Below are 10,990 nucleotides of genomic sequence, written 5' to 3' on the forward strand. Positions count from 1 at the left end.
AATAAAATCTTTTAAAAATGCAAATAGAGGAGATCTCTGGGTGGCTCAGTGGTTTAGCACCTGCCTTCAGCCCAGGGTGTGATCCTGGAGTTCCGGACGAGTCCTGTGATTGAGTCCCACATCGGGCTCCCTATATGGAGCCTGCTTCTCCCTCTGCCTGTGTCTCTGCCTCTTTCTCTGTGTGTGTGTGTCTCATGAATAAATAAATAAAATCTTTTTAAAAATACAAATAAAGACCTATAAGAAACATTTCTATAATGATTTGTTCCAATAGTTCATTTTTGCTTTTGTTTCTCTTGCCTTCCTGGATGTAACTTGCAAGAAGTTACTGTGGCCGAATTCAAAAAGGGTGTTGCCTGTGTTCTCCTCTAGGATTTTGATGGAATCTTGTCTCACATTTAGATCTTTCATCCATTTTGAGTTTATCTTTGTGTATGGTGCAAGAGAGTGGTCTAGTTTCATTCTTCTGTAGGTGGATGTCCAATTTTCCCAGCACCATTTATTGAAGAGACTGCCTTTTTTCCAGTGGATGGTCTTTCCTCCTTTATCGAATATTAGTTGACCATAAAGTTCAGGGTCCACTTCTGGGTTCTCTATTCTGTTCCATTGATCTATGTGTCTGTTTTTGTGCCAGTACCACACTGTCTTGATGACCACAGCTTTGTAGTACAACCTGAAATCTGGCATTGTGATGCCCCCAGCTATGGTTTTCTTTTTTAAAATTCCCTTGGCTATTCGGGGTCTTTTCTGATTCCACACAAATCTTAAAATAATTTGTTCCAACTCTCTGAAGAAAGTCCATGGTATTTTGATAAAGATTGCATTAAATGTGTAAATTGCCCTGGATAACATTGACATTTTCACAATATTAATTCTGCCAATCCATGAGCATGGAATATTTTTCCATCTCTTTGTGTCTTCCTCAATTTCTTTCAGAAGTGCTCTGTAGTTTTTAGGGTATAGATCCTTTACATCTTTGGTTAGGTTTATTCCTAGGTATCTTATGCTTTTGGGTGCAATTATAAATGGGATTGACTCCTTAATTTCTTTCTTCAGTCTCATTGTTAGTGTATAGAAATGCCACTGACTTCTGGGCATTGATTTTATATCCTGCCACACTGCCAAATTGCTGTATGAGTTCTAACAAGATAAGAAGCCTTTGCACAGCAAAAGAAACAGTCAACAAAACTAAAAGGCAACCTACAGAATAGGAGAAGACATTTGCAAATGATGTATCAGATAAAGAGCTAGTATCCAAGATCTATAAAAAACTGATTAAACTCAACAGCAAAGAAACAAACAATCCAATCATGAAATGGGCAAAAGACACGAACAGAAATCTCACAGAGGAAGACATAGACATGGCCAACAAGCACAAGAGAAAATGCTCCACATCACTGGCCATCCGGGAAATATAAATCAAAATCACAATGAGATACCACCTCACACCAGTGAGAATGGGGACAATTAACAAGGCAGGAAACAACAAATATTGGAGAGGATGTGGAGAGAGGGGATCCCTCTTGCACTTTTGGTGGGAATGTGAACTGGTACAGCCACTCTGGAAAAGTGTGTGAAGGTTCCTCAAAGAGTTAAAAATAGATTTGCCTTATGACCCAGCAATTGCACTGCTGGGGATTTACCCCAAAGATACAGAGGCAGTGAAACGCTGGGACACCTGCACCCTGATGTTTATAGCAGCAATGTCCAGAACAGCCAAACTGTGGAAGGAGCCTCGGTGTACATAGAAAGATGAATGGATAAAGAAGATGTGGTCTATGTATACAATGGAATATTACTCAGCCATTAGAAATGACAAATACCCACCATTTGCTTCGACGTGAATGGAACTGGAGGGTATTATGCTGAGTGAAGTAAGTCAATCGGAGAAGGACAAATATTATATTGTCTCATTCATTTGGGGAATACAAAGGGTAGTGAAAGGGAATAAAGTGGAAATGAGAAAAAATGAGTGGGAAATATCAGAAAGGGAGACAGAACATGAGAGACTCCTAACTCTGGGAAACGAACTAGGGGTGGTATAAAAGGAGGTGGGCAGGGGGGTGGGGGTGACTGGGTGACGGGCACTGAGGGCGGCACTTGATGGGATGAGCACTGGGTGTTTGTCTATATGTTGGCAAATTGAACACCAATAAAAAATAAATTTATAAAAAAATAATGATTTGTTTTGCAATCTGCAGGGGAAAATGAATCATGTAATCTTGGAAAGGGATTTAGAAATAGCCCATGTGCCAGCAAAATGAGTAGAGCATTGCTCTGTATTTAATATAAGTCATTATCGCTGGGATTATTCTCTTAATAGCAATGCTAATCCACTACTCCCAGTAGTATCCCTGTAAATTCTCATATTTTAAATTTGTTTCTTATTTTCCCCTTAGATACCATTATATTATGTCCCATAAATTGAATATATGTGTCACCTATAATTCATATGAAAGTTAATCCCCAATGTGATGATATTTGGAGATAGGACCTATTTGAGATGATTAGGTCATGAATGTAGAACTCTCATGGATGAGATTAGTACCCTTAGGAAAGAGCTCCAGAGTTCTCTCATCCCTTCCATCATGTCAGGACACAGCAAGAAGGGTGCTGTGTATAAACCAGAAAGCAGGTCCCCACCAGACACCAAAAAATGCTGGCATTTTGATTTTGGATTTCCCAGCCTCAAGAACTGTCAGAAATAAATTTCTGTTGTTTGTAAGTCACCTAGCTTGTTGTATTTGTTATAGCAGCAGGAATGGACTCAGATACTATCGAACCACTACTCATTTAATGTTTCTCAACTTTTAAAGTATAAGGGAAAACAAGATTTCTTTCAGTAACACCCACCATTAGACTTTCAAATGGACAAATCTGTTAATATTATAAAATACCTCCGTAATTTTGGTTTCCCCATTTTCAGCATCACATTCTCCTTCAATAACTTCTTGTTTGCTTTCAGTTGTATCTGTGTTCTTTTCCATCATATCATTTTTTGTCTTCATTTTCTGTCCAGCAACATAGAATAATAAAAACAAATATACAACTACAAGTTAACTTATGTGTTAATTAAATGTCCCAAGTTATTTTCCAAGCTGCTGTAATGATTTACAAAAAGCTTTAAAATATCCATATAAAATTAATATCAACAAAAATATCACTTGACTCTCTTGGTTTCATTATAAACCTAAAGCAAAAAATAAAAAATAAAAAAAAAAAACCTAAAGCACAGAATTAAAAATGAATAATGTTCTGGGAAACCTGGGTGGCTCAGTTGATTAAGCAAATTAAGCAAGGGATTCTTGGTTTTGCCTCATGTCATGATCTCAAGGTCCTGAGATGGAGCCTCACAGCGGGCTCTGCACTTAGCAGAGAGTCTGCTTGTTCCTCTCCTTCCCCCTTTGCTCCTCCCTTTCTGCTCCTCCTCTGCTCTGCTCATGCTCTCTCTCTCTCAGATAAATAAACTTTTTCAAAAAATAAGTAATGTGGGCAGCCCGGTGGCTCAGTAGTTTAGTGCTGCCTTCAGCCCAGGGCATGATCCTGGAGACCTGGGATCGAGTCCCACATCGGGCTCCCTGCATGGAGCCTGCTTCTCCCTCTGCCTATGTCTCTGCCTCTCTCTCTCCCCTCTCTGTGTTTCTCATGAATAAATAAATAAAATCTAAAAAAATGAATAATGTTCTTCTGATATAAATCAAATAAATTTTATTTTAGATGAGAAGCAACAAGTTACAATACTGACCAGTGGCCACTCAGAGCTATTTGCATCAGATTAGACTTTGATAAATTAACTCTTTTTGACTGGAGGGGATCACTTTATCTGTCATGTCTAATAATTAGCAACAGGGTTTTGTGGATAGCAAAGTCTCCAGTGGTAATCACTAGGAGAAATACTATATTAGCAAGAGCATCACTTTAGATATATTTGAAAGAAATGACCTGAGACAGAGGTGACTCAATATATGCTTCTACAACTTTGAAATGACTTGAATCATGACCAAGAAAGCTCTTTGCCTATGTGTGTAAGGAGCACTGAATTAAGGGCCAGGAAATCTGTGTTTAAATAACAGATCTACTACTTACTTGATGTGATCTTAAGAAAAAATATAAATCTCTTTGTGCATGTTTTTATATGTAAAAAAGTGTAATAACACCTACCTCATAGGGATGTTATAAAAAGCAAATGATAAAAGATATATGAAATTGTTTTAGAAACTATAAAATACAATATAGCTATATTATTACTATTTTAACACATGAGAAACTGAGAGCCAAGTAGGATAATGCATTTTAAAGCACTTTTTTATTTTTTAAAGATTTTATTTATTTATTTATTTATTTATTTATTTATTTATGAGAGACACAGAGTGATGCACAGATATAGGCAGAGGGAGAGGGAGAAGCAGGCTCCCTGTAGGAAGCCTGGATCAGGACTTGATTCCAGGACCTCAGTATTATGACCTGACCCCAAGGCAGATGCTCAACCACTGAGCCACCCAGATGCCCCTAAAGCCCATTATTATATAGTGTTTTTTTTTTTTTAGTGTAGCATTGTTTTCTATTTTTAAAGGAAATAAAGTGTTAACTACCTCTTTTTTAAAAAAAGATTTTATTTATTTGAAAGAGAGAGAGAGCATAAGCAAGGGGAAGGGACAGAGGAAGAGGGAGAAGCAGATTCCCCCCTGAGCAGAAAGCCCCATGTTGGGCTAGATCCCAGGACCCTGACATTATGATCTGAGCCAAATGCAGACACTTAACTGACTGAGCCATCCAGGTGCCCTACCTTAATATCGTATAAATTGCGTACCTAATTTTATAAAAGAGTGACCTTGAAATGTGAAAAAGAGAAAAAATTTAAACCTTTCTCTTCTGTTGTCACTTACTATTGCTAAAACCACTTGTCCTAGTTTAGGCATTGTTTTTTAATCAAGGAATTCAAAGTATTTTATAAATATGATTATAATTTACAGGGCTAGTATTGAAGATCTATAAAGAACTGATTAAACTCAACAGCAAAGAAGCAAACAATCCAATCATGAAATGGGCAAAAGACCTGAACAGAAATTTCACAGAGGAAGACATAGACATGGCCAACAAGCACACTGGCCATCAGGGAAATACAAATCAAAACCACAATGAGATATCACCTCACACCAGTGAGAATGGTGAAAATTAACAAGACAGGAAACAACAAATGTTGGGGAGGATGTGGAGAAAGGGGAACCCTCTTGCACTGTTGGTGGGAATGTGAACTGGTGCAGCCACTCTGGAAAACTGTGTGGAGGTTCCTCAAAGAGTTAAAAATAGATCTGCCCTATGACCCAGGAATTGCACTGCTGGGGATTTACTCCAAAGATACACATGCATTGAAACGCCAGAACACCTTCACCCCAATATTTATAGCAGTAATGTCCACAATAGCCAAACTGTGGAAGGAGCCAAAGTGTCAATCAAAAGATGAATGCATAAAGAAGATGTGGTCTATGTATACAATGGAATATTACTCAGCCATTAGAAATGACAAATACCTACCATTTGCTTCAACATGGATAGAACTGGAGGGTATTATGCTGAGTGAAATAAGTCAATTGGAGAAGGACAAACATTATATGGTCTCATTTATTTGGGGAATATAAAAATAGTGAAAGGGAATAAAGTGGAAAGGAGAGAAAAAGAGTGGGAAATATCAGTGAAGATGACAGAACATGAGAGACTCCTAACTCTGGAAATGAACAAGGGGTAGTGGGAAGGGAGGTGGGCGGGAGGTTGGAGTGACTGGGTGACAGGCACTGAGGGGGGCCCTTGACCAGATGAGCACTGGGTGTTATGCTATACATTGTCAAATCAAACTCCAATAAAAAAAATTTACAGTTTCTCTATTCACAAAATGATGGGATACAATGATTTTAATGTTCCTCCTAGCTTTAATCTTTTAGGATTTTAGGAATTTAACCAACCTTTAAAATATTAATCATACTTCGGTAAAGCAATTTGAAAATTAACTGTATTATACATTCACATACTTACACATAATTTATAAATATTTATAAGTATAGAGGGGAAAGTGAACTTAATATTGAGGCTATTTCTATTTCTAATGTTGTTAGTCACAACATCAGAGTATAGAATTCTATATGAAATCAATTGTTTTCATTTAAAAATAATATATATGAAAACACTTTACAAACTGTAAAATATTATCAAATGTTAGTTACTACTCTTAACACTTTGGTTACTACAGTTTACATCTTTAGTTTTCACAGGAATATTGGTGTTGTGACTATATGATGTCAAAGGTATGTACATTTTACATGTCTAACCAACTAAATTTTTGTTTGGTTTCTTCCTAATGAAAATGCCAAATGCGTGGACAATCACAGAACATGAACAAATATTCCTTACTCAAAGACCTTACATGTACCATACGGTATAATGTAACATATTACTAACTTAACAGAAAATAAAGTCAAAATGATCAGCTGCATTCCTTTCTCCCAAAATAAACATTTCTGAAGTAAATTTCTCTCAACAGTACATGTTGAATATTTACCTTTGGAGTTGCTCTTTTGGGCTTCACCTCTGGTGTAACAGGCACAGGCATCTGCATCAAAAAACACAAGTTATGGGGGGGATCATAATTGAAAAAAGATCACTAATAAGAAATCCAACTTCTTAATTTAAATAAATGGGTATAGTTAAGACTGAGCACTAGGGAAAAAAATTCCTTGGTGTGAAAGTTTTTTACTAAGACATCCAAAATAAATCTTGTATTAAGTTACTAGTATTGTTCAGGATTCCCTGAATTTTAAATTTATATTTTACAATACATTGGAAGCTTTTTTTTAAAGACCACTTACAGCTGAGAGTCTGGCTGATCTTCTCCTTGGCTATAAGTAAAAGAAAATAATAATAATTAGTTAATAGAATTATGGACACGCAAACCTAGAATTATTTATATTGTGAAAATATTTGGTGTAACACTACCTGAACATTGCTTTTAAAGAAGAAGTTGTGAACTTGAGTAAAAAATATAGTAGAAATATAAATTTATACTTTCCCTTCCCTGCACGCTTTATATAGGTAAGGAAAAAAATTCCAAATTAAACTTCAGTTGCTAAGCTAAATGAACCCAATGGATAATAACAAGGAAGTAAAGATATAGCCCCTTCTTGCAAAGTGACAAAGCAATTTTTTGTTTGTTTTTGCTTAAAAAGAAGAAGCTCTCTCCAAATCTGAGGCATAAGGTCCTAAACTCAAAGTTTGGAATTCTCAATACCTGCTATACTTCTGAGAGAACTCACTGGCATACCATACAAACCGGCGTCTATTTTTTAGCTGCTTATGTGTCTCAAATTCATAAAGGAAGTGAATTTTTTCAGTTAGATTCTAAAATTAAAAAATACTCACCTCCTGCCTCATATCACCTTGACTGGCAGCCTATACAGACAAGAAAACCACACAGGAATAAGATCATCGATATAACCACATAGATCAGAAAATATTGCATATGAATTATAGTTTTAACATAACCACTTATGATTTTTTTCCTGGATTCTAGCTCAAATAGCCACATGTTATTTCCTAGTAGCATGCCACATACTGTTTGCTGTGCACTAATGTGCAAATATGCACCAAGATGCGAATACATTCTCAAGACATAAGTTTACATAACTGATAGTTGATTCCATCCTTTTGTGTGAATTATATCTCCTACAAACAAACCTTTTAAATTTTAAAATCCACCTTCTGTAGCCAGTGTTAAAGGCAATCAATCAATCAATCAATCAGTCAATCAATCAATAAGCAAGCATGGGGGCTGGCAGAATGAAGGCGGAGCTTCATGAAATTCTCCTGTTTTGCCTTATGTTGTTGTTTTTCTTTTTATATTTTATTTATTTATTCGAGAGAGAGAGAGAGAGGCAGAGACACAGGCAGAGGAAGAAGCAGGCTCCATGCAAGGAGCCCGACGTGAGACTCGATCCCAAGTCTCCAGGATCATGCCCTGGGCTGAAGGTGGCGCTAAACCTCTGAGCCATCCAGGCTGCCCTTGCTTTATGTTTTATATGCAGTTGTACTTATGGGACGCTCTCCACTGACTGGACTATTCTTTCCAAGTTTTTAGTACAAGAACTACAACCCCAACAATGCTTCAATGCTTTCTCTCTCTCTCTCTCTCTCTCTCTCTCTCTCTCTCTCTCTCTCTCTCTCTCTCATTTTTTGGAAGGAACCTCTGCAACATCAATGTGTTATTCTGAGGAGCCGGCCACGGATTTTAAAACTTCCTGCTACTACCTGCTAGACGTTTACTGTCAGCTCGGTAAAATAGCATGCCCTATTGCACAAGCAAAAAAGCTCAGCGGTGGGAATCTAAGGAAAGGGGATAGTTATTAAAAATCATTGCTTTCTGTATCTGAGCAGCCCTTCAGCCTGGAAATTATCAAGCTATTACATGGCCCCAGAGCACAGGGGAATTTCTGTCTTATTACTATGTTCTAGAAATAGGTATGGTAGATGGATAAATAGGAATAAAATCAAAACAGTCACAAATCTTTACATCAGCATAGTGTTTTACAATTTTGTCAAGCAAAGAAACAGAATTGATTTCACTTCTAAGGGATCCTCCCCCTCAAAAAAATCCACAACAAACATTCAAACAAACACCAGGCATGAATTTATCTCCTAAGACAGGAGTCACAAATTTTGAAGTTGAGGGCTCACAGACTACACATAGCCCTGGAATAGCTCAGATCAATTCTGCATGTCTAAAAGTGAACAAATCCATGCTACCCCCACATTAGCAATAGTTTATCTTACTCAGTTCTCTTGCAGTCTCTCCACCTTTGCAGAGTTTGGAGAATCCCAGATGTCTTAGCCCTAAAGTTGCTAATTGCAGGAATGAATCTTCTGCAAGATTCTGCAAGAGGTGAACCCTTCTCCAGGACAGTTTGAAGTCTGCGCCGCCTAATGGCACAGGATTACCATTGCATAGCTATCTGGCAGGACAAGAAGTGGAGGAAGGAAGGGGGGAAAAAAGAAAAAAGAAAACGGGAAGAACAAAGGCAAATACAGGAGAAAGCCATGGCTTAAGTTACCCTAAATGGGACGGTTCCCAGGGAAAAATCCGAGGCTGAGGAAGAAACTGGTGCGGAGAAGTGTGGTTGAGAGAAGTGTTCTCCAAAAGGGCAAACGGAGGAAGGGGGATGGGGTAGGAAGCGACAGTACAGCGCTATGGCTGTTTATAATTCAGCATGGAGACACCTCTTAAACGATTATTTCCCTGAAACAAAACAAGCCGAAAGTTAACTACTGGTTGCATGCAAGACCATCCTAAATCTTAACACTGATCTTTCTTGCCCTTCCTTCTCCTTCCATTCAGTACATCACAAAATCTAACTAGAAGCCAAAATACTTTTTTTAAAAAAAACCTCTCTGTTAATTAGGAAATACGTATTTCAGTCGCTGATCCCCCTTCTATCTTCCCATTTCACTTACCTTTCTTTTGGGCATTGTTGCAGCTCTCTGTAGGAGATCTTAACAGAAAAAACAGAAAAAAAGCCAAAAGCAGTCCCTGTCCAAGTGCTCAGAGAGCAACTGAGTTTTCAATGAACTAACTGCAGCACGACCTGTACCCGGCTATAACTAACTAACTAACTAACTAACTAAATAAATAAATAAATAAATAAAATTAATTAATTAAAAAAAACCCTTGTTATTGGCAACATTAAACACACCAAGAGGCAACCAAACTACGTGAATGGTTAGCAGGAGTGGGAGCCAGATTTGAGTGACAGGCTGTCAGACCAATAAGGGAAGCTAATCTGCACAGGGGGCGTGGCCCACGGACTTGCCAAGAGCCCACTTAATACTGACTTTTCAGACTGCTTGTGTGGTGGAGGAGCACTGGGACCTGATGTAAAATGTTCAAGCTAATACCGGTGGGAAGGCCAGAGCTGTCATGATTTTTTTTTTTTTTCCTTTTACGTTGTAATGACAAGTGAAAGTCACTGCAGTTGCTTTCTTCACAATCTCCCAAACCTCCACTTTTACTCATTTCTAGGAAGAAAGTGTTTTTGAAACCAGGTTGAGTCTCCCCAGTCTAGTCTAGTCTTTACATTCTTTCTGGGAAAGAAGATGGAAGTGAACTGAAGGGAACATTCACTCAGAAAGTAAAGAGACTGGGGCTGTTTCTCTGGTCCTGGGAACTTCCCACCAAAACAGTTTTGTGGTCCTGGCAGGAGGAGGGTACCAAAACGGCGCATCTCCTGCATGTGGAGAGCGAAAGAAAACTGGGAACAGAAGAGCCTGAAGGCGCTGACATCGGATAAACACAGCTATCCCACTTGGTATGCACCAAGATTGGGACCTTGAGTGAAGTTTGTGATAACAAAGGTCTATCCAGAGGAAAAGTGCTGATACAATGGGTTTTGAATGCAAAGGTGGCATTTAGTGAAGGATCTCAGGAAGGTGCCATACAAAAAAAATAAAATAAATAAAAAGTCTTTACAGGATGCCTGGGTGGCTCAGTGGTTGAATGTCTGCCTTTGGCTCAGGGCATGATCCTGGGGTCCTGAGATCAATCCTGAACTGGGCTCCAGGTGGGGAACCTGCTTCTCCCTCTACCTATGTCTCTGCCTCTTTCTCTGTATCTCTGATGATTAAATAAATAAAATCTTTTTTAAAAAGTGGTTTGGACCCAGAGCCTGGACTAAGATCAGACAATTAAGGCACTCATTTTAAGGATGTACCAAATACTCAGATTAGGATTAGGCGATTGAGGTGAGTCATGCAAGTTCAGGGTAGGATCCTGTTGTTCTTTCTCTTCCTTGTTTTTAATTTTTGATATTTTGTTCATCATGGACTTTTTTTTAAAAGATTTTTTATATTTATTCATGAGAGACAAAGAGAGAGAGAGAGAGAGAGAGACAGAGACAGAGACACAGGCAGAAGGAGAAGCAGGCTCCATGCAGGGAGCCTGATGTGGGACTTG

General features: G+C 38.2%; 1 protein-coding gene across 3 annotated transcripts in view; it reads right to left on the reverse strand.

The window, feature by feature from the left end:
• Positions 1-9,798, reverse strand: part of HMGN5 (high mobility group nucleosome binding domain 5) — a 30,663-nt gene extending 20,865 nt beyond the window's left edge. Inside the window, exons 1-6 of one of the 3 annotated variants that reach the window (XM_035711738.2) lie at positions 9,496-9,798; positions 9,096-9,280; positions 7,411-7,440; positions 6,861-6,890; positions 6,554-6,604; positions 2,898-3,011 (exon numbers count right to left, since the gene is read on the reverse strand). In XM_035711738.2, the coding sequence (XP_035567631.1) occupies positions 2,898-3,011; positions 6,554-6,604; positions 6,861-6,890; positions 7,411-7,422 (207 nt within the window). In that variant the 5' untranslated portion in view covers positions 7,423-7,440; positions 9,096-9,280; positions 9,496-9,798. Of the gene's footprint in view, positions 1-2,897; positions 3,012-6,553; positions 6,605-6,860; positions 6,891-7,410; positions 7,441-8,817; positions 9,281-9,495 lie in introns of all 3 variants that reach the window. The other 2 variants (XM_035711736.2, XM_035711735.2) reach the window with 2 other exon arrangements.
• Between the last annotated feature and the right edge of the window lie 1,192 nt (positions 9,799-10,990).

Source organism: Canis lupus, chromosome X (assembly GCF_003254725.2).
Source record: "Canis lupus dingo isolate Sandy chromosome X, ASM325472v2, whole genome shotgun sequence".
Classification (NCBI taxonomy): Eukaryota; Metazoa; Chordata; class Mammalia; order Carnivora; family Canidae; genus Canis; species Canis lupus.